Source organism: Ursus maritimus, unplaced genomic scaffold (assembly GCF_017311325.1).
Source record: "Ursus maritimus isolate PB19 unplaced genomic scaffold, ASM1731132v1 scaffold_34, whole genome shotgun sequence".
Classification (NCBI taxonomy): domain Eukaryota; kingdom Metazoa; phylum Chordata; class Mammalia; order Carnivora; family Ursidae; genus Ursus; species Ursus maritimus.
This window is the reverse complement of record NW_024426008.1, coordinates 11,002,590-11,027,581: the sequence shown is the minus strand read 5'-3', so window position 1 is coordinate 11,027,581 and position 24,992 is coordinate 11,002,590. Positions and strand designations below refer to the sequence as shown.

Here is a 24,992-nt window from a genome sequence, read left to right as displayed (position 1 = left end):
ACCCCACGCGTGGCTTTCCAGTTGGCTTTATTGTTTTCCCCCCAGAAAAGTTAGAGGACATTTTTTTCCTTCTTTTTTTCTTCTTTTCAGGGATTCATTACTGTAGACTTTTATGAGCCAATCAAGCTATACAAATATTTTTATGACAAAAGATTGGCAGGGTAACTTGATATATAGTATACAATGTATATCATTGTTATTTTACATATATATTTTTTATCGCATTTATCTAAAAGAAACATATTCCTTAAAATAAAAGTTTAATATATTTCCATTTTCTCCAATGTCCCAAACTACGTAAATGGGTAATTCCTACCCAAGTGATGTTACGATCATGGAAAAATTACACGGTAGTGGTTATTTACCTTTATAATGTTAAAATGCTGGTGTTAATATTAGTATTTTATTTCTAAGTGTAATTACAACTGACAAAATAAAAAAGGTGAAATTATGTAGGCAATATAATTCAAGACCTAAAAAATTATAGCAAATACCACGTTAAGATGGCCATTTCCAAAATATAAATGCTATGCACTACAACTAGGGGGAAAGATTCCTTAAGGAGGACATATAAAGGATAGAGCTTAAAAGACCAATTAATTGGCCACATCAAAAGATATCATTTAAGGGGTGCCTGGATGGCTCAGTCGGTTAAGCATCCAATTCTTGGTTTGGGCTCAGGTCATGATCTCAGGGTCATGAGATTGAGCCCAGGGTGGGGCTCCTCGCTCAGCGAAGAGTCTGCCTGAGATTCTCCCTCTCCCACCCCCTCTGCCCCCCCCACCCCACTGGCATTCTCTCTCTCTCTCCCTCTCTAAAATAAATAAATAAAATCCTTAAAAAAGAGATATCATTTAAGGTGGTAAAAAAGCAAATCATGGACTGGCAGAAGTTATTTGCAATACAGATAACTTACAAAGGATTTGTATCAAGAATATACAAAGACCTCTAAATTAATATTTTTTTTTAAAAGCAGACCAACAGAAACTGATAATGGAATCAAACAGGCACTTCAAGAAGAGGATATCCAATGGTAAAAAACATATACAAAGTATTCAATCTCACTGTAATTAGAGAAATGCAAATTCACACCAAAATGAGACGCTACTACACACCCAAGATAATGACTGAAACTTAAAAGCTCACCGTATCTATGCTGGTAAGAATATGGACCAAGCAGAACACACACATACCGTGGGTGGAAGTGTAAACTGTTTCCAAAGTTCAAACGGGCGGCACAGTGGGTTGAATGGTTACCCTCAAAAAGGTATGTCCACACCCTTTGCTCCAGAACCTGTGAATGTGACCTTCTTTGGAAAAAATGTCTTCATAGACATAATTAAGGATTTTGAGAGGAGATCCTCCTGGATTATCTGGGTGGGCCCTAAATCCAACAAGTGTCCTCCCAAGAGAGCACAGAAGAGAAGGCACGGATAGAGAGGAGAAGGCTAAGGGAAGACAGATGAAGAGAGCTGAGCTAGGCAACCACAAGGAATGCTAAGGGAAGCTGAAAGAGGAAGAGAAAAGGGAGATTCTCCTCCACAGCCTTCGGAGTGAGCATAGCCCTGCGGGTACCTTGATTTTAGACTTGGCGCCTCAGCCTCGGGAACTGTGAGAACAAATTTCTATTTTGTAACCCACCAAGCCTGTGATCTGTTACAGCAGCCCTAGAAAATGAACACAGGCGGTATCCACAACAGATGAACACATACAGTCACTGTGAATTATCCATTCTATTCTGACCCGACAGAAAACCAGGCACATATAAGCCAAAAAACATGAAAAGGATAGTCATGGCAGCATTATTCACAACACTTGCAAAGACAAAACCACTCAGATGGCCACCAAAAATAGGATGGACACACTGTGGTATATTCATTTAATTGAATGATATAAAGTAATAAAAATGAAAAACTTTGGTGACATACAACAACATGAATTTATCTAACAAAAGTTATTTTGAATACAAGAAGTGGACACATGAGAATGCATTTAATTTCATTTATATTAAGTTCAAAATAGGCAAAACTATGGTGTTAGAAGTCAAAATAGGAGTTACTCCTGGGGGGAAGCAGGGGAAGCTATAATTGGAAAGGGGCACAAGGGAGCTTCTGGGGTACTAATAATGTCTATCCCTTGTAGCAGACGGTACTTACATGGATGTGTTCACTCTGTGATAATTCCTCACACTGAACACTTATCATTTATATGTTGTTCTATATGTGCCTATGTAAATAAAATAATAAAAACAATAAAAAAGTAACTGTCAGTAATTAATCAAACAGACAAGAAATGAGTAAGGATTTAGAAGATTTGAATAATTCAATTAACAAGTTTGTTTTAATAGACATAATATAGAACCTTGTACCCAAAAATATGAAATCACAATTTCAAGCACCTGTGGAACATTCATAAAAACTGACCACATACAATGACATGAGCGGTGTTTTAAATGATCAATGGTGAGCTATACCCTGTCCTGTTTACGGATGGTAAAATTCAATACTGCAAAGTTGAAAGCCTAACCTCAAAGTTATCTATCTGTTTATTAAAATTCCAATCGTATTTGTTTTTTGGAATTTGATCAGATGAAATTAAAATTTACAAGAGAGAGAGTCAATGACCGAGAATAGCTAAGAAAATTCTGAAGAACAACAAGGTAGGAAGATTTGATGATATCAAGATTATGACAAAACTAGTGACTTGATAACTTTATATTGGTACAGGAGTAGTAAACAGATCAACCAAATAGAAAACCCAGAGAAAGAACCACAGATGTAGTAAAACCTGACATGCGTCTCACATATCATTAATGTCGGTGGGAAGGAGGACAACCAGAAGAAATAACACAGTGAAAAATACATTTGCTTAAGGGTGTCAGAGAGCTGAAAAGTTGGGAAGAAGTACCAGGCCAAGATCTGGGGAAGGAAAGGTCTAGAAAAGTGACCCCAGGATTTGGGGCCTCTTTTCCCAGGGGTAGCTGCTGATTCTGGAGGTGGCAGCTGAGAGCCAGACGGAATGGGGCTCTAGTGAACCACCACTGCTTGGCACCAGGAGTGAAGGTATGCCCAAGGAAACAGGTGCATGCAAGGCCTATAGCTCAGGTCTTTAGCCACCAGAAGAGCTAAATTGAAAAACAGTGGCAAGTAAAAGGAACTTTCAGACGTGAGTAGTGGGAGTGTACACTGGTACATTCACTTCGGAAAATACTCTTGCCTTATCTACTAACGTTGAAGACACGTATTCCCTATGTGCCTGGGATTCTACTCCTAGGTATGTCCGATAAAAATGTGTGCCTGTGTGCACCAAGAGATGTTTCTCTGAACATTCAGACCATTTGTAATAACCCCACACTGCAAACACATGAAAAGTCTATAAACAGTAGAATGGATAAACGGAAAGTGGTATTTTCACGCAACAGAATACTACATGGCAATGAATGAATTATAAATGAATAAACTATATAAAGTGTATAGACCTTACAAAGTATAATCTTGAGCAAAAGAAGCTAGACACAAAAGTTTGTATAAAAGTTCAAAAACACACCATTTGGTTCCCTTTGTATAAAAGTTAAACACAGGTAAAAATTTAGGGTTCAGGGATACATATTTAAGGATTAAACCTAAAGAGAATAGCAAAGAAGTGACTCCCTTCAAGAACAGTGGTACCTGCTAGAGAAGGGGCACTACCAGGGCTTCTGTGGTCTTGGCATTGGTTCCTGACTGGGATGCTGGACACACAGACGCCTTGCAATGAATCGTGCTATAATTTTGAATTTGCGTATTTTTCTTTATATGTATGTATATATTTCACAATTAAAAAGAAAAACGTAAAAAAAACCCATCAGTAGAGATGGATGATGGATTTACTATTCAATAAATGGCACTGAATCAATTGAACAGATAGATAGCAAGAAAATATGAAATCCTTACCCCCTGTCATACTAAAAAATCACTTAAGGTGTGTAGAAAAACTAAGAAGGGGCACCTTGGTGGCTCAGTCAGTTACATGTCCGCCCAACTCTTGATTTTGGCTCAGATCACGATCTCAGGGTTGTGAGACTGAGCCCCGCCTCTGGCTCTGCGCTAGGTATGGAGCCTGCTTGGGATTCTCTCTCTCTCTCTCTCTCTCTCTCTCCACCCCCCTAGCCCCTCCTCCCCCCGCCCCACCTTGAAAAAAAAAAAAACTATGAAAGTAAAGTCCTGTAACTTTTAATAGAAAATAAAGGATATGTCTTCATATTCTAGGGGAAGAAAAAATATTTCTGAAGAAAATACAATAATACAACCGATAAAGGAAATTGAGTGAGCTGACTACATTAAGATTAAAGATCTTCCATAAGCAACAAAGCAAAAAGACAAGCCATGCACTAAGAGCTAATTTTTATATGTATAACTGGCAAACAATAATAACCAGAATATATTTAAAAAGTGTATATGCCAGTTAAAAAAGGACAACTCCAGGGGCACCTGGGTGGCACAGCGGTTAAGCGGCTGCCTTCGGCTCAGGGCGTGATCCCGGCGTTCCGGGATCGAGCCCCGCATCAGGCTCCTCTGCTATGAGCCTGCTTCTTCCTCTCCCACTCCCCCTGCTTGTGTTCCCTCTCTCGCTGGCTGTCTCTCTCTCGGTCGAATAAAAAAAAAAAAAAATCTAATTAAAAAAAAAAAAAAAGGACAACTCCATTGGGGGTTGGAGTGAGGGGGAGAACAGGCAAGGGTGGGAAAAGGTAACCCACACTGAAAACCACCTTGCTGGTTGAGAAGCACGTGTAACACAGTAGGGCATAGTCACACAATGGAACTAGATGGTAGTCTAAGTAAGTGAATTAAAGCCATGTGCAGCAATATAAAAAAAAAATCTCAACAACAATGTTGAATGAAGGAAAAAAAACACACTGCAAAATGAAATCATCTAAATATAATTTATAATCACGAATAATACTAAGCATCCAATATTACATATTGCTTAATGACATATACATATGTAGTAAAAAAGTGAAAAAATATGCACAATGCCAACTTGAAGCCAGTGACTTTTGGGGAAGGAGAGAAATGATTCCAAGGTTATGTAATGTCTTTGCATCTGTATCATTTTATTTCTATGAAGATAAATATTTAAAGCAAGTAAATTCTCTAGAATTTTATGCTCTCTTGTATCACTGAAATAGTTTCTAAAAACAAAATGCACCTCCTTAGCTCTTCTCACTCTTGTTCTTACACCAAGCTGCGTGTTTAGACCACTCAGTACCGGCCCAGGGTCACCTCTGATGTTACGGCACCAACGTACACTGAGAGAGGCTTAGAGACAGCCCTGTGAATTCTACTATTGGTTTCCTGGAGGGATATTATTGTGCATGGAACTTCCTCCCTCCCATGGCATCTCCTTGTGAAGGTGCAGGAGTAGCTCAGTACAGAGAGAAGCTAACTTGTTTTAAAGATAAATGAATCGTCTAATGGGCCATAATTACCTCCTTTTATTATTGCTAAGCGATGCTTGACTACATTCTGTGAACCACTGCTAGGATGGGTACCTGGTTCTGTCACTGGCATTTTAATTCATCATCTCTCCCTCCATTCCCTACTGCCCTTCCATCCAGACTTTTTAGGTGATTTACTTGATCCTATCTCTTACGCCTATTTGTAGACACACATGTGCTACTCTACAGCCGTAAAGGGAAATCTTCATAAACACAACTTCTGCTCATCAAAAGACACTATTAACAACTGGCAATCTGCAAAGCAGATGTTTGCAATGCATATGACAAAGGCTCACATTCAAAGAATATAAGGAACTCATGTAAGTCAGTAAAAAAATGATAATCCAGAAGAAAAACAGAGATGGTAAATGGCAGAGCTAAAATTCCAATCTGAAATCCTACTTTAAGTTTTTAAAAAGATTTATTTATTTGAGAGAGAGCGAGAAAGAGAGAGCATGAGCAGGGGGAGGGGCAGAGGGAGAAGCAAACTCCCTGCTAAGCAGGGAGCCCCATGTGGGGCTTGATCCCAGGAACCTGGGATCATGACCTAAGGTGAAGGCTGCTAAGGATTAACCGAATGAGCCACCCAGGCACCCCAAATCTTATTTTATTTTTTAAAAAATTATTGTTTCAGTTGTTATTTGTAACACTATGACTAGCAACAATGAGCATCACTGTTTATGTGCTGGGGGCGGTAGAAAATTTTCCAAATTCTTTTCTTTTTTGGGAGGGGAGGGTTAACAACCTTCCCTGTAATAATTATATGATGTAATTATAGAAATCAGATTACATTACATATACACTCTTTGGCAATCTGCCTTTCTCATATAATATAATTCGTCTTACAAAGAATATTGCATAGGGGCCCCTGGGTGGCTCAGTCGATTAAGTGTCTGACTCCTGATTTCAGCGCCCTTACCAGCACCGAGTGTGGATCTCTGGTTCTAACTCACAGATGGTGATCAGAAAACGTCTTCCTAGCTTCCTTCAAGCCGTCTGAGCAGAGAGGTGGAGGAGTATGGTAATGAGGAAGCAGAAAGTCTGAAGGATGAAGGGGAAGGGGTTTAAAAAAGAGACAGGTGGCTAAAAGTGAACAAAGGAACGAGGAAATGGGAAAAAGAGTTAAAAATATAAAAAAGTGGGACATCTTTCAGGAAGATCCTTGGTAATCAGGCCATGAATCTGAGCCGAGTATGCCAAAGGCTGAGGAGCAAGATGAAGTTTCCGGTTCCATAATTTAAGATCAATACAGGACGTGAAGGCCAATCCAACTGAGAGTGGACGCCGTGAGCTCAGCTCTTGCTTGTAACTACTTCTAAGTCTCCTATAGATCTTCCCTCAGGGGTTGGAATTTTTTTCTCAATTTTTAGTCATTTCCTCACCAACGCTGAATTTTCTATGAAGAAAATTCCCAAAACTCACTTGAAGTTTTTAGAGCAGAACAAAGTACAGGTTTCACGCTTTTAAGGAAAATGTTCAGACTTTGGTTTTAGCCGAATAACTTCAAAATGCATTCATTTCGAAACCCAGTAGAGGAGAAATCTATGAAGGAAATGCATATTTTAGACTATTGTTTTATAATAGTTCAAAATCAGGGACACCTGGGTGGCTCAGTCGGTTAAGTGGCTGCCTTCAGCTCAGGTCATGACCCCAGGGAGCCTGCTTTTCCCTCTCCCTCTGCCTGCTGCTCCCCCTGCTTGTGCTCTCTCTCTCTCTCTCTCTGACAGACAGACAGACAAACAAACAAATAAATAAACAGTTCAAAATCAAATGAGCCATACAGGAACTCTGACCCACCAGTAAAGGATCTCTGGCCGGTCTACTGTCATCTGTGAGTATAATAAAGACACACAGGCAGAGGAGGGTTTTTCAATTCCTTCTTGCAAAGGCAGGATTGTCATGTGACTTCATGTTCTTAGATATGTTAATAGCCCCCTTTGCTTTTCCTCCGAATTTGTCTTTTACTTCTGGAAGACACTGTGAAGGAGGGGGAAGCAAGCTGGTCTAAAAGGGTCTGGGTTTAGATCCTGGGTGACCTTGACCATGGGCCTTAATCTCTCCATTCTTGTCATTTTCATTGTTAGACTGCATTACCAACAAACCTGATCTTCTCACCTCCCAGGGATGACCCCGCAGGAGATGCAGACGAGTGATGATTTAAGAAAGTTTTGAACAGGCATAAAGTGCTAAGGTATTATAAACGCCTATTCTCTCCTTTATTTATTTTTAAAATCAGCTGAGGCACTCCAAGAATCAGGTTTCAAGAATGAGTGTTGATGGAAAGCAGTGTTGGGGAATCTATCTTGGTTCAAAGGAACGCTTGAGGTGTGTGAACTATCTCGATGTTTTATTAAAACTAAGACATAATGAGTTGTGACCATTTCAAAAGGATTAATTTAAGTTAGAAGTGCACATTCAGAAAGGAGGTGGAGGAGAAAAGGCCTAAGTCTGAGATTCTCTTAAGAGCACAGTCTGTAAGACAGCCCCTGAGTCAAGGTCTGAGAAATTACTGTTGTATTAGTGCTCAGATATTTCATGTAACAGAAAATCAGAAAAATCAAGATTAAAAGACAGAGTATGGATACATGCTGATAAACTTAAATGTGTTATGGGGCTGCCTCAATGTGTGCTCTGGCTCTCAGGGGCGCTGAGGTAATAATACAGGCACGGGAGGACTACAGGAGAGCACTTGGCTCTGTGCTACTGTGTTATCACAGGGAAATTTACAGCAAAGGGAATGCGCAAATCAACACGGCTTGACAATCCTAATCAGTCTCACTCTATTTGATGATATTTGTCCCTCTCTGGAGAAAAACGATAAAGAAACTCAATCCCCAAACCCTAGAAAGGCTGAGAATCTAGAAAGACAAAAGCAGATCTACATAAGAACCTTAAAGATGAAAACACAAAGTTTTAGAAATATGAAAAGCAGAAGCAATCATCCAAAGTCCTTCAGGTGCTTTTGCCTGTGGCCTGCAGCGCATTTCCCAGAGTTCTCCGGGACCAAAGGGGAAGGCTGTCAGTAGCCATTTCCCAGTGTTTCCCACAAATATATACAAGGGAGGTACCACAATGTCTGCTTTGGATAGAAGTGATGACCATCAGATTTCAAAACGAAGAACAAAAGGTTTCAAGAGCTTATTTCAGTTTTGTCTCACCAAAACCAGAAAATTTGGGGAAGGTGGAATTCTATAGTTCTGAATTTCCTTAATAATTTAAGGAAGCGGAGAGGCAACAGCATTTTCATATATTAGTTCAAGTGAAAAAAAAAAAAAAAAAGAATGTGACTACAACCTGACATTAAAAACTACTTTTGATGGTGTTCCCTAATTACCAACAGTGATGGCTGTGGTCAACACAGACGAAGTAATTAATAAGCAGCATTGTTCTCACTATGCTGAAGATCGTCTGCAATATTACCAACAGGCTTGACTTAAGGTCTGAGAAAAGAGCACCATGAACGACTTTTATCTCACAGAATTAGAAGGTAGGCTTTAAAAATATTCACAAGTGATCTGGGAGTCCTAATGAAAAAGATAACAGATTATCTTAATTTGTAGGAATCAATGGAACTGGCAAAATATTTTTAGATGCCTGCAATGCCATTGAATGGTAAGTTACTGAGACTTTAGTTATATCTGATCAAGACAATGTCATCTTATTCTAATTAATATAAAATAATAGATTTTTACATTAAAACCAGATATCCATAAGCAATGTTGGGTGAAAGTGGGATAAATAATCTGTGATGTCCAGATAATTGAAGGACTGGGTTTATGCAGTAGAATTAGATGATGAGCTATCTAAGGAACTGACTTTCTTTTCTGTTTTGTAAATTTTAAAGTGGTAAATTAATGAGCACTAAGTCACATTATATATGTCTTATAGACATAATGTACTTGTCTTGTATAAAATGTGTATCGATAAACACTTCCGTTTCTCTAGCTATAAACAGTGACAGAAGAAATAAAGCTACGCGTTCTTTTGATAAATGTCTCCAATTTTATCTTACTGGACAGCAAATTAAAGCAGAGAGATCATGACCTATATAACTAAGGCCTTCCTCTCCCCATACTCTCCATTCTAACAAAAGGATGGATCTCTTACAAGGTCCCTCTGGGCAAAGGTAATTTAGGTTTCATTTTCGTATCTCTTTAGATACTCTGGTACCTAGCACACAGTAGACAAGCCCTCAAAACATTTTCTAGATTGATTCAACTTTCAAAGATAGCAGAAATGTCTTATTCTGTTCCCCAGATATGCACGATATTCAAAACACTCCATCCAAGGATGACGGAACAACAAATGAACACAGATATAAAGACAGAAATACATACCAACAGATTAGAGCTGTATTCTGATGGTAACTGCCTACCTTAGATTTTGGTAACTGATTGTCACAGATTTTAGCTTGCTTAGCGGGCACTTTTCATTACAACTACAGAGGGCAAACGGCTTATAAAACATTCTTACAAAGTTCTTTGATTCAGAAGCCCACAGACTTGCACCCCTGGAAGGATTCTGATATGCATGAACAGGTACCTCAGCTCTATCGGGGATATCGGTTCCCAAACTCTTTATCAACGCTGCATACAAAAAGAAATTGGACATGTATTTTTATACACATATTAATACCTGCAGAAAAAGAAAACATTTAAAAGGACCAGAAACCAGAATTATTCTATATCAAAAAATGTATAGAACTAAAAGTGTATTTTAATATGCCAGTTTATATTTTAATCAGCTATTGGAAATAGCTCATTTCCTTCTCTTTGTTTTCTATCCTATTAGAACGATATTTGATACTACTGGCGTGTCCGTCTGCAATTTCTGCCTCTAACAGGTTATCAGGCATCTTTTCCATTCCCCCAACACACGCACTGAACTCCAGCTCAAAGCGAGTTTTCTACGCCCCTGTATTATCCTCCATAGTCAACTCTCATTATTGAGACTTTATCATCCTCAAAATCCATATTTATACCTGTTAGGTTTTCACATAATGGGGAGAAGATGACAATAGTGAATCGATTCTCCAGACAGGCATATCAAGGATATTTTTTCCAATCGCTCTAGTAGAGACAAAATGATGCCACAGCCTACAGAATTCTGTAAGAGCAGAACAGCCACGTCACCAAGACGCTTCTTGGCTCCACAATGAACTGATCTAGAGCCCAGCTGCAAAGTCACTCACATTTGCCAAGAGAGGTTTTGAGTACTCTTTGGGACCCACCCAACACACAAACAATGATTTAAACAAAATGAAAACAAAACAGGCTGACTCACTGCAACACTCCCAGCTCCATCCTGTAGGAAGAGGGCTAGAAAATGATGTGAGGGTTAGCCTGGGGATTTCTATGTTATTTTCATTTTCAGAGCATCTACACAGTGTTAAGCATATAAAATAGGGTCTAATTAGACCTCAACACACAGACCTGCTCATACATCTGACAAAAGAGTTTACAGTCTGATTATACCACGTGCTACCATAGGGTTATTTTTATTATTTAAAATAATCCCCAACTCAGTAGTCAAAAAACCATGAAATCAGTTTACCCCATGTTTCACACCCTACATCCTCTTATTTGTATCAGATATTGAAATGATAATCCATTGCCTGTCCAAAGAGCACTCACCTCATTGTCCGACTCCACGAGAACTTGATCATATTCACTAAGCGCTACTAGAAACATGATAGAGGTGACATTTTCAAAGCAGTGTATCCATTTTCTTCTCTCTGACCTTTGGCCCCCTACATCGACCATTCTGCAAGGTTAACAATATTCATATTAATAGCTTATAAAGAAAAAAAGACCAATAAAAACACAGCTTTACTTACACACTTAGGAAAAACACTCTAAAGAAAATGGTCATCCAAGTCCATTCAATTAATACTTCTTGGACACCTACTAATTTTCTGTTACCTAACAATCCAAGCCAAGCCCTTCTGGGTAATAAACCATTGTGGTTATAAGAAAGTTATCTGATTTGTATGAAAACAATAACTCTGTAAAAAATCCTATGCCAAGTAAAGCAAAATGGTGATTTACTTAATCATGCACACAAGAGTCAGAAACAAAATATGCTTTATTCGCGGTAAGCTCTAATGGCAAGTACTGATGTCAGTTTCTTTTTCTAGAAAATGAGAATGAAGATCCTTGTGCATTTCTAAAGGACACTAGAAAGGACTGCAAATACATTTAAAAGATACAAGATGCTATGTATTTCAATACGGGTATATGGGATGGTTTAACTAAACACAGATACTTATCCTGGAGTATTTTGACTTGTTTTCTCCTTCCAATACTGACAATAATTTGGGACAGAGCCAGTCATTCTGGGTATCATGGTGTAATTGGCCTTATGCAAACACACTTGCTAACCTGCTAAGAAGTGAAGCATATAAAACATCAAGATGCTTCAAGAGGCCATGAGCTGAACTCTTTCAAGGATTTGTTTTTAACATATCAACGATGTGCTGAGTTACTGGTTAGGAACCAACGCTGACATCAATTAATTTGAGTTTTAATGTTTGTATGAAAATATGAAGCAATAGTTGGCACTGAAGCCAAGTTTCCTCAAATTGTTCAATCCGTATCTTGACTAAAATGTGCACAATGTTTGCAGGATAAAATACTTTCAGAGAATGAAAGGAGGGCTCTCTGAGCATTTGTTGAAAACTGAAGTTATTCCTGGTCTTTTCCTGCCTCTACGCATTAAATGCAAACCAAGAAATCAAGGATCTTCTGGTGATTGCTTCTAAAAGTTCTCTAAGGCACAGAAGAAATACGTAAGGGGCACAGCAATGGATTCTGGGAGACCTGTGAACTATGGACATCAAAACTAGAGTTTTTAATTCTTTAGAAATACCAAATTCTAGCTCTTCCCTCATTCCAAGTAAATAATTCATTACTCATTTACATGAAATCCTCATTCTATAAAACCCTGTCACACTGAGTCTTATAAGATGCTTTTGATGATGGCAGGAAATTATTCTTCTTAATCATTACTTTTACTGTAGTGGCAAAAAAAAAAGTCCTTTACAGCTAGTGAACAAAGTGTAGTAAAAACAAGATATAAGAGTAACCTTGTTTCAGAATTCACTATTAATTACAAAACAATTAAGAGATGAAAATCTCTATGAAATGCTCTATGTCTTCTGAAAATATTCTGTAGTACAGTTCTAAGCGGTAGGAAATTGGGGTGTTCCAAACGGAAAGATCTCCAAATGCTAAGAACTCAAAGCTTAAGTAATCCAGCATGCTGGCGCTATAAGGAACCTTGGTGATCATGCAATGCAACCATTTTAGATGGAAAAAAAATGAGGTTCGGAAATATTTCTAAAATGCCACCCGCTTTACAGATATGTGTATTAGAGTGGCATATGGCAGCCAGACCTGACTACAGGGGCAGAGACTGATTAGAATAAAACCCACAGTGCTTTGAGGGCCTGCTCATCTGAGCCATGTGGCAGTTACCCAGTGGGAGTCACATAACTCCTATTTCATGTCCCTGTAGTGACCATAGTTGTCTTCAATGGGATAAGCTCCCCAAAGAACTCAACTCTCCATGCTTAAAGACCTATTCACATGGCTTCACTTCTCAAAGCACAATGTGGTTTGTATTCTACCTAGAGGTAAAACTGAGTGATTGTATAATAAGAGATTAAATGAAAGCACATTGGTATTATTTATTTTTTCTCTTCTTAAAAAAATTAAAATGCTTTTCTGAAGTATTACCCAGACAGAACAGTAGCAGATTTTTTCATTGTATTTTCCTATATAAATTTAGACTAGGCTCATCAATCCATTTTCAAAATTATGTATTTTAAAAATTTTCAAGCGAGTTATTTCAGGAATATAAAACATCCCATATTTTTATTGCTACTAAAGAATTCTGCACTGGTACCAGCAGAGACTTGGAGGAAACAACATGAAAGCTTCTGACATCATACAGTTTCTATTATTAGTAGGGTCATAAGGTCATTCATATCTTATACAAATCTAAAAATATATCCATTGTAATCACAATTAAAATGTGACTCAAAGAACAGTCAGGACCAGTTCTCAAAGAATAATAGTCAGGACCAATGTTTAAGTGACTGATTTTGTTCAACCACCAGCAAACTTAAGATTTCATTGATTTCTTGGTGATTGAATCTGAAATGAGAAACCTGCCCATACATCTTTCCTCTGCCTCCTCTTTCTGGAACATATTATTTCATTTGTGTATCTAATGATGATATAATTGGTCTACAGGTGATATTGTTTTAAAGTCTCCACACGATTTTAATATTTGTAGAGTTCCCCAAATGTACTACTCAAGGCACAGGAGCTGGAAGGTGGGTTTTATGGACTCAGTTACTACCTGAAAATGACACTTTGTAAGTCAAAGGGGTATTCGATGATCCCTGTGGTGGGGACTCGAACTCTAAGCACATCTTGTTGCGTAGGCAGGTAGGCGGGGTCAGCAACGCGGTCCAAGTCATTAAGATAGCTAGAGGAGGGAAGACACAATGAGAGCGTTAGGACACCATCATGCCAAATCTGCCTCTGTAAATGGAAGGGCAAAAATAAATCGTAAAAGAGAGGTGGAGAAGAGGAAGGAAAATATCAGAAAGGGATAGAGAAATCTGGAAAGTTGAAAGATAAAGTCAACCTTCCATTGGCCACAGCAAGGTAACCCATCTATGGATTATCTGGTTCACAGGCTTTCTCGTTTCTTCTCTATCACTTAGAACCCATACAAAAAGTAGAGGGGGAAAAGAAATGAAATGAGTCTTCTACTTTCTGCTTATTTAGCAGGGCTGGTAGGTAACGCAGGAGTTTAAAGCAAACAGATTTTGAATTACTTACATAACTTTTAATGTATATTTGTATAAATAAACAGATAACAGAGTTATACATAAGGTCAGGATATATTTTTTTTTTTCAGAATATCAGAGCCTTCTTTCTGGAATGTATTTCCTTATTCCCCTAAGAGAGGAGAGCAGCATACCATGTCCTAAATTCTATCCAAATCTAAGTCATTTGTGATTAATGGGAAGCCACAAGAGTTGAGATTTCTGGTTACTGAGCTAACAATGTCTAAGGTCAGATATTCCCAGTGTTTAGAGTCACCACACCTAAACTTTAAATTTATCTGCTTATATGATTATTCTCCATTCCTTAAAAAAAAAAAAAGCTTTTCATTTTGAAATAATTTTTGACTACAAGAAGTTACAAAAATATTCCAGAGAGTTCCCCTGTACCCTTCCCCCGGCTTCTCCCAATAATAACACCTTCTACACCGACAATGTATTATTAAAACCAGGAAACTGACATTGATCCAATACTATTAACTCAACTACAATCTGTTTAGATTTCACTAGTTCTTACACACACACACACACACACAGACGCGCACACTTTTTGGGGGGGGTGTAAAGTTCTGTGAAATTTTATCACATGTAGAGATTCATGCAATTCCCACCACAATCAGGATACAGAACTGTTCTGCCACCGCAAAGAAAGTGTCCTGGGGACAGCCTGCCTCTCCTAAGCCTAACCCCTGGCAGCCACACATATGTTCTCCATCAGAGTAATTCTGTCCTTTCAAAAACGTTATATTCCATTTACCTTTCATTCTCTCAAACTGCAAAAAATATTTTGCAACTTTGAGAATGACGTGATTTGAGAGAATTAATGACAAGCAGGGCAAAAGGACGGTTCTGCATGGCATCCTAATGATTTCAAAGGCTTGCTACGCTCCCCTTGGCCCTGGAGAGGATGGTGCACAGGTCTGGTTTCAAAGCATACGATTGCAACGTGTACACACAAAGTAACATATCAGTAAGACTTAAAGAAAAGGTGGCCCCATCTATAGAATCAGAAAGGATTAGAATCTCAACACCTTTATGCCCACAAAACAAGAAAGTGAGTTCTAAGGTAATAACAGGAAATGCCTGGTGCCGAGCGTGTCGTAACTCAGCAAGTGCACAAATATTCAGCTGATGTGACCTACCTATGGGAAGGGTTTTGTCTTGCCCGGCGTTATTTTTGCCTTAGAATCTAAAAGGGTGCCTGGAAGATAGTACTTAAGGAATATTTGTTGGATGGATAGATGATGTCCTATGCTGGTATTTAGTCTTAGCATTATTTAAATATCATTGTTATTAGTGGTGTTTCCATATTAATTATATTATTAAATTTGAAATTGGGTGTTGACAAGAAATATTGCACTAATCCTCTAAGATTCATGGATCATAAAATAGTAGAGCTAAGTAACTTTAACGAAGACATAAAATTACTGCCTTTTTGGAGGAATATCAATTTTTTGAGAGAAAAGAAAGGATCATCTTGGAAATTCCTAATGCAAAGTAATGAGTTAATTAGTATTCTAGTGGCCTTATCCCAAACACATCAATGATTCTCTAGCTGGCAATTAGCTCTCTACTGACTGATAGGAACTAGCCTGATACCTTGAATTATTACAAAAATGGCTAGAGGATGAACACAGGCTGGGGGAGGCTGGGACAATACTGGTGTGAGAGGCAGGAAGAAAAATGGACTGGATCCAAAATTTTAGTCAGTATCTTGGCATGGTGTTGGAGGCATCTGATGTGGTTAACAAGCCCTTGTTCTGGGAGTTGGTTTGTATCTCGAGAATTCTACAGATAAACCAGCTCATCACACTGTAAACACAAAATCAACTGGCTTGTCTGTAGACACGGAGTTTTCTGATTTACCAGCCCCCTGATTTGAAAAACTTGAAGTGAATGTACATTTTTAAAACCCACGAGACCACCATTTATTTAACTACTATGTATAAAACTCAATTCGGGGGAATCAGAGAACTTCTAGTTTACGTTGGCAAGCTGGCTCAGAAATGCGGTGCCTAGTAAACCATTTCTGCTCGCTTACTACAGTTCACAGAGGTCAGACAGAGGGTGGCTCATTCTCATACACAAGGTGAATTGTGTGCCCGTGGTAAAGCGAAATCACAGCTTTCTGGTTCTCAAAGGTGAACGCAACAGACTACTCGTTGCCCCTCTACTTTTAAACAGGAATGTGTATTTGCATAGAACTTAAAGAATCATCACACGAAGTGGGAAATCCTAACACTGCCCATGATGGGACAAGACAGAATCACGTTATTGATTCTGTGACCAAAAAGCCACTTAAAAGGGCTTACTGACTCCCCTAAAAATATTGTTCATGGTATCTCTCCACGAACCAAGGGCACTACAAAAATACTAGCTGAATACCTAAAGTGTTCCTACTTGCAAGAATATTTTCCCTTCTTCGTCTCTCTTTTGCTCCTTTTCAATGTTGGCACAGTCTGCAAAGAGGAACGACAACCTTATAACAATAAACTTACACTGAGCACTGACTTGCGCCTTGTCACGCTCTATCTGTTCACTGCCCAGGTGACACCAAATTGCATAGCCAGGAAATGACTCTTAACGATGTTCTATACATTTCTACAGCTCTTGCTTAACATTCTCTTTGCTTTGTCTCAGTTGGGTGGTGGAGAGAAAGGCTCACTTTAATTTGGAGGATTAAAGTTGTATTCATCTAGCTCCCCAAAAGAAAAAAGCTGGAAGGAACAGCACTGAGGTCTGCTAGTTGTACATTATCCAGAACCCAAACCAAGGCAAGCCCAGAACACCTCCGAAACAAGGCAAGACAGACAAAACAAAAAACCCCGCAACAAACCCCCCAACCACACAAAAGACATACAAGTGACTGGCTCCCAGGGGAAGGTCTGGGTGTCTTAGCAGCCACACCAAGGTTGAAGATAGGTTGTGGACAATTTGTGGAGCAGGTGAAATGTGGATGCCGCGGAGTCCTGCATTTTCCACTGCCAGGGAGAGGCCAGCCAGCACGGAGAGCTTCTCCCTCCAGAAGCCCCACCTCTGTGCCCCCGTGCTCTGGAATCACAGCACTGTCTGCCTTTCACATTTGCTTAGGGGAAACAGCCACTCCTGTGCCTTCAGAAATCTGGTTATGGAGCGGTAGGACCAGCACATCCTCATGCGCTGATTCTTGTCACATTCTAAGAAAAGGTAACAGAAGAGTTTCTGAACTGAACCGTGCTTTCCATTGAAGCATCTCATATTCTGAGCAGAAACCTGGGTGGAGTATGGGGGAGGGGGAGCTTGCGGTGGATTATTCCATTCATTTAACCTTTTACAAAGAAACACCGAGGTCTGAACAAATTTATATTGCAGAGTAAATTCGGAGAGTTAATTATAGCTATAATTTGTTTTGTAGGAATGATTCTGAGTGGCTGCTGAGGTCATTCTCAGGGTGTTGCTATGGTGACAGGCACAAGGTACATTTCCAAGGCAATGTATGTGTAACAAGTGGCTGGCAGTAGCTCTCTCCTGATGTCAGGGAGAGAAATCTCCCATGGTACACACGGGACTTATTTAACTGTCTAGGAGACATGTCTAAGAGTGTGCTAGAAAATGGAAGGTTTAGTTGATGAATCCATACTCCAATCCACCCATGGGGATTGAATAACTTGCCGCTGCTTTGAGATATTTTGTAATTGATAACTTGGTAACTGATTAAAAAAAAAAAAACAAACCCTCAATATTTTTCCACATGTGTCTGCCCCGTCAGGACTCTCCCATTCCGTGGAGTGAGGGACCATGACTACCTTTGTTCATGTCTGATCAATGACACTTAGCCAAGAGCCTAGAACACAGCAGGTGCTCAACATATGACCCAAATTAAGACAATTTTTATGGAAAATGCAGTAGTGGTTAGAATGGCAGATTAGACCTTCTACGAGAAAACACAGGAGTAAGGGGGTTGTTAGCTACCTGCCTTTATGTAATTACCTCGCTGGGCTATTATTGGCCTGATTATGTAAGAACTGAATTCTGAATTTAAATGCCTCTGACGAATGTAGAGACAACACAGAGAGGAAAGGCATCATTTAACTTCATTTAGCAGATGTGCTTCCTGCTCTTTTGCAGGTCCTGGCCACAGAATAAAATAATTTGTATATCCGTTTCATGCCTGTCAATATCAAGCTTTCAGGCCTTGGAATTCCCTCTAACCCTGGGCAAACAGAGGGAGTGGTGCCTTACTGACAGACAATTATGACATACTCTCTTTAATGGAAGAAACAGGTTTCTGATGGTTTTCAGTGAAAAGCAAGGCAACAAGAAAGCTCATGTAGTAAGATTTCAATCATTTCTTTCCTACGTGAGAAAAATGCAAGGTCATCTAGAATTCATGGATACATTTTGACCATGACATTATCGTAGGTGCTAAGGCTATGTATGAGATCTCCAGGATACAATCCCTGCCTGCAAAGAACTTTACCAACATGTGGCAATAAAAGGGTTATATGAAGAGGAGAAATGGTAAAGTTTATTAGGGATGGAATGAACATGTGTATATATTGGACAGAGTCATTTTCTGGGAACTCGTTTGAACTGTCTCTAACCCTTGGTGATTATCCATAAAACATCCTTCTGTAGTATGAGTGATTTGATTAAGGAAATCATGCTCGTTAGTTTGTAATTACACCTTGTAACTACTAAATTCCTTATATATTTAACTTCAGGGTCACCTCTGGCTATAGAAAAAATAAATTCATGGGGCGCCTGGGTGGCACAGCGGTTAAGCGTCTGCCTTCGGCTCAGGGCGTGATCCTGGCGTTATGGGATCGAGCCCCACATCAGGCTCCTCCGCTATGAGCCTGCTTCTTCCTCTCCCACTCCCCCTGCTTGTGTTCCCTCTCTCGCTGGCTGTCTCTATCTCTGTCGAATAAATAAATAAAATCTTTAAAAAATAAATAAATAAATTCAGAAATGGGATATAATTATTTTAAATGGTAAAAATATATGAGAGAAGCTTAAATGTCACTAAAATAAAAGCTCCAATCAAATTAACTATGGCATTTCCTCTCTTGAATATGGGTTTTGTTTTTTTTTAAATTCTAACTCAGGGCACCTGGGTGGCTTAGTTGGTTAAGGGACCAACTCTTGATTTCAGCTCAGGTCATGATCTCAGGGTCTTGAGATGGAACCCAGCATTGGACTCTGAGCTCAGTGTGGAGCCTGCTTAAGATTCTCTCTCTCTCCCTCGGCCTCTGCCCCCCCATCCCCACTATCCCCCACCAAAAAAAATTCCAATTGTTCCTCTCTTTTGACAATAGTGTGTCAATAACAGTTTTGAGTTCACCTTCCAATTGAATTTATGCTCCAATCTGACATGTAATGAGAACTTATTTTTGTTTGAAACATCTTTTTAAAATTACAGAGAAGGGGCGCCTGGATGGCTCAGTTGGTTAAGCCGGCCAACTCTCAGTTTCCACTCAGGTCATGATCTTGGGGTCCTGGGATCTAGCCCTACGTTGGGCTCCCTGCTCGGAGGGGGAGTCTGCTTGTCTTCCTCTTCTTCTCCCCCTGCTCCCTCTCTCCCTCTCTCTCTCAAGTAAATAAATCTTAAAAAAAAAATTGAAGAGAAAAAAACCCCATCACCTATAACTGGGAGGGTAATTGAATAAACCAAGAATAGTACAGAAATTCGAAATAGTGTGTGTTTTTTTTTAAATGAAAGAAACATGAATAAAATTTAGAGATGACTCAGCAGGTAAACTATATCACATTACAGCTGTGGTTTAAAAAAAAAATGTAGTAAGTTATAGGCATACAACCCTCAGCAATTACACCAAAAGGGGGAAAGTACCTGTGGGTGGTAAGTGAAAAAAGAAATCTCTGACATTTGGTATAAATCCAAGCAAACCCAGTAAGATAAGTGAAGAGTGCCTTGGAGTAGTTAACGGAGCATGCGATGGGGCGGTGGTGGGGGTACGTGTGGCGTTCCTCAACTCCTGCGGAAGGGCCTCCTGTTGAGAGGCTGGATTTATGACAGATCTGCAGCTCAAGTCAGATACTGAAATGAAGTTCTGGCACAGAAAATGACTCCGGGTAGAATTTTCACATTTTTTAATTATTGAAAAGAAGGTTAGAAGAACTAGGTCGGCTTCATTAAAAATCCTAAGAAGACCTCATTGTAAGAGGCACAGTCTCGGGGGAGTTGAAAGCTAGATCATGCCGTGAGATCTGACTTGGCGCTGTCAAAAGGAGCGGAAGCTAAGGAGAAACCAGAAACACGTGGTTCCTGTACAGGTGCCACGTGACCACAAGGATTCAAAGGCAAAAAGTAAAAGGAATTATCAAAGTAAACATTAAAAGAAGAAGAAGAAAAACAAAAAACTAGCGGGAAGTAACCACTCTGCAAAACCACCATTCTGAGGGGAGAGTCAGGTAGAGCTTTTGGTGCCAAGAGCCATCCAAGTCCCTCCCTCATCTGGCAGATCCTGCTGCTGAGAGGAGCCTGGCTGGTAATCTGGTTAGGCTGGGTAGCTGCACAGGATTACTCAGTACACAAACACTTCCATCCCCCGAAGAGCATGCTGTGGAGTGGAGGGCCAGCCAACTTTCCTCCTTCCTTTTCAACACCTGGCGCGACCACGATCAGAGCTCAAGGAAACACACCACGTATTACAGGGATTTGGGTCCTAAGACATTATTTGTTTTCAATACAAAATCCCAGGTTTAAAGCAAAGACCACCCAGCAGTCGCGAGTAGGTGTCGCTCTCACGGTTTGTGATGATGACACACGAGAGAATATTCTGTGGGACAAAAGAGAAGTCTAAGGAATCCTGCATTTCAATGATCCTTTGCCAAAGAACTTAGACCAACACAAGAAAAGCAGATTTGTAAAAGTAAATTAAGTATCTCATAAAAAGATCCCACCACTGCATTTGTTAGATAGTTTCAGGTTCTCAGGTTCTTATATATGGATAGTTGATCCGAACGTTTCATAGAAAGGGACCACCAGTGTCAAATGGGGAACGGGCCAGGCAACGGTGTGTCTGCGAGACAGACACGAGAGCCAGGGCCAGGCTTGGGTTCCGGAGACAGATTCTCAAGTCTGTTGCTCAAATAAATAAACTGACCTTGTAATTAAAAACAAAAGCAAAACGAGAAAACAGAGAGACAGGAACAGAGAGAGAAAAAGGAAGGAAGAGGCCTTTTTCAATTTCCTGGTTTGGCTTTGTGCTTTGTTAATTTATTTGTCTTTTATAGGCTAACTTTCAAAGCTGCCGACTAATTCTGATACAATTTTTATACTTCAGAAACATACCAAGAAACATCAGGAAACTGCTTTTTATCCCTGCCAGTCTGTCCTGAAATGTAATGGCAGTGCTTAATTTAGTTAATTTACACAAATTTATTGAAAATCTGTTATATGTTAAAGCTAATGCACTGTGTGTGTTGCAGAGAAGGGGGTGGGCACAGAGAGCTGGTACAAAATACTTAAAATATATATATTCTGTGCCTTGAGGGACATCAGGCTACCTGGGAAACAAAGATAGCACAGATGAATCAATTAAGAAATAATTAAGTGCCAAATTGTGAGCTGCTAACTATGAATGCAATAAGAAAAGAGAGATGATTATGAACTCTAGTCACTAGAGAATAGTGTGGAGAAGTGGGGGATGAGTTATGCCGTGCAGATGAAATGGGATCTGAATAGGCAGAAAGGAAGAGAGAAGATGGAAAGAAATTAGGAAAGACACCGAATTTACTTACTTTCTTATTACTCATTCATTCATCCAATTACATTCTCTGAAAGTCTACGCTGAGCGCTAGGCACCGTGCAGACACCGAGTGGGAACCATAAAATAAGGGAAAAAAGATGTGAGTCCTGTCCTCCAGGAGCTTGTACTTCGGCGATGGAAACGAACGTGCTATAAAAAACTACACTATAACGCAGACATGATGCGGGTCATCAGAGAGGCTCCAGTAATTATAGCCAAGAGTGAGCCATGAGCAAAAGGCTGCTGATTAAAGCAGGTGTCTCAATGTCATGTCCCCTGAACTTGGGTATTGGTTCTGTAGGATCAGACCTTTCATTCTGACAAGGATGATCAAGACTGAGGAGCTTCTAAACTACCTGAACTAATTATAGATCAAAATTCAGTTCATTACTTCAAATCAAGATGCCATACTGATAATGAAGAAACACATCAGGGTCAGCCCATCAGAGTCAAAAGACTGCTTGGCAGGCAGGGAGTCGAAAGAGAGGAACCCAAATGACCCTAAGGATTATATGTGGATAGCAAGGTTCCTGGGCTCACTTGTGACTGGAGGTAGGGTTGTCTTCTGGTCACGTACAAGTTCTGTTAGGCCCCTTACAAAATCCTCTCAGTCCTACTCTTGGCTCCATTGATGGTTCAACCCTATTACACTCTCCTTTACCAGCTGCATCACGCACTACAATGGGGCAAAAGGCAGGACGTGTAAGACACGATCCTTGCTCTCAGAGCCAACTCAAGCCAATGAGCACTTCTGGTCATCCATACCACCTTTAGTGCTAGACATACATTGTTTGCATGGCATTTACAGGTACTGCCATAGAATGTGAGATTGAGTTCTCCGGTGCTTATTTCCTATCAAACATTTTTGAGCAAAGCAATACTCACGGAGTCCTGCTGAAGGCATACCGCCATCCATTCTCTGAGTACTCTGAACTTCGGCTTTGGGTAACTCAGAGCACTGGGGTCCTGAGGTAAGTTCTATCCAAATGCAAGTGGAAGCAGAATACCAGTTGCCTTTAAACATTCAGGCTTCTTCTATATGAGCGATTTGCCCTTTTTGGTGGTGGTGGGTGGGAGAATCAAGCAGTAAATATTCTAGGCTTTGTAGGCCACTCAGTCTCTGTTGCAACTATTCAACTCTGCCACTGGGTGCGAAATCAGCCACAGGCAATACATAAACAAGTAAGCATGGCTGTGTTCCAATAAAACTTTATTTATAAAAACAGGCAGCAGGCAGAATTGGACCTGTGGGTTTGCCAATCCCTGTTCCATAGTAACAACACCCCTGGTCTTGACTGGGGACAATGCCATCCTGGGTAGACCAACCTACGGAAGTCACAGGTGCTCTGCCAAAATGTGAGCTGGCAGCAAACTGACAACGTGAAGGGTGTCACCCACAGGCACTATGCCCTTCAGGCAGCCTGACTGAATGGCAGACAGGTGCCCATTCCCCACGACCTCCCAGTAATGAAGGTTCGAGTGTTAAAGCGCATCTAAGTCCTATCTTAGCATCTCTAAAGCGCCAAGCATCCTGAAAAAGGATTAATAAAAACCTGCATCTTAGGATCATCGGAGTTCACTGTGGAAGACAAATACAGGGTTTTTTGTTTGTTTTGTTTGTTTTATTCTTGCAAAAGGTTATTAGGAGATACGGCTCATTAGATAACAGAACAGAACAAAAATAGAAGTGAATATGTCACTCAAGAGAAAAAAATGACACTCTACCGTCGCTCTTTAAAAAGACAAACACATTCAAGATCAATGCCCTCTTCCAAGCCGAAGACGGCATTTTTTGTAATTGAACCATGTAGAGAATAATCTTTGTTCATTCCATTTTCAGGTAAATTTCGGGGTGCCAGACTTTCACTTGACTGCATAGGATGATGGTTTCTTCAATAAAGACAGTCTACTGTAATAGATCACAGGATTTCAGTGTTTAAAAGAGAATTTAGAGATTATAGATCTGAGGCAAGTGAGTCTGAGGCAAGTGAGATTTACTCAGTGAAAGGCCCAGAGGTGATGAGTGACAGAGGGGATTCCATCAAAGCCTAGACCCTGACTCAAAGTGCTCTCTTGACAAGACAACGGTCTTGTCTGCCTCCAAAAGTCTGCAGTAGGCTTACACTTCCCTTTTTATCATCAGATAAAGAGTAAAGTCAGGACGGTTGTGAGAGTCAGAGGAAACACTAGACATCCAATATTTGGCTCAACAAGCAGGGAACTTTTAGCAAGGTACCTCTTCAAGAAGAATTCGGCCCTAGATCAGGTGGATAGGCTAAATCTACCTCTGAAATTCCTTTTGCATTTCAAATTCAACATTCAAATTCCTTTAATGGAATTTTAATTCCTTAATTCCTTTAATTCCTTTTAATTTAAATTAAATTAATTTAATTTTTAATTAAATTTAATTTAAATTAAAAATTCAAGCATGAGGTTAAAAGTAAACTCCAATGTTGACTCAGGCCCCAAAGCCAACTTATATATGTATTTTGGATTTATGGGCCATGGAACATATGGAAATTTCAAGAAGGTGTCTGATCTGAACTCCTTGGAGGGAATATCAGGCAAGTGAGATTAGGGATTATTCGGTCTCTTAAGGTGAACACAGATAGAGCAGTCTTTGCCAAAAGCCTGCAGTGTGAGGACTTTTCTCACTATGTGCCGGTGTGATTGAGATTTGTGTTCTCTGGCTAATGTTGGAGAGCTTTTGGTACTGTAGGCAGTGAACTCATCTGACCTGATGTTTCAGCGTATTAAAGCAGGTGGTGGACCCCAGAGGGGAAAAAAAAAAAGGAAACCTACAGCCATCTGTTCATTGTGCTCTTTACCTAAAGAGATTCAGAGCCCTCAAGCTTTTTATCAATAACAAAAAAGTTAATAAAGGAATCTATAAGATTCTCCAGCATCT

At 39.8% G+C, this 24,992-nt stretch overlaps 1 protein-coding gene across 1 annotated transcript in view; it reads right to left on the bottom strand.

Annotated features, from left to right (window-relative positions):
• GNAQ (G protein subunit alpha q) overlaps window positions 1-24,992 on the bottom strand; it is a 299,640-nt gene that overhangs the window by 65,277 nt on the left and 209,371 nt on the right. The window contains exons 4-5 of the mRNA XM_040620227.1: window positions 13,841-13,969; window positions 11,110-11,239 (exon numbers count right to left, since the gene is read on the bottom strand). Coding sequence (XP_040476161.1) covers window positions 11,110-11,239; window positions 13,841-13,969 — 259 coding nt within the window. The remainder of the gene's footprint in view (window positions 1-11,109; window positions 11,240-13,840; window positions 13,970-24,992) is intronic.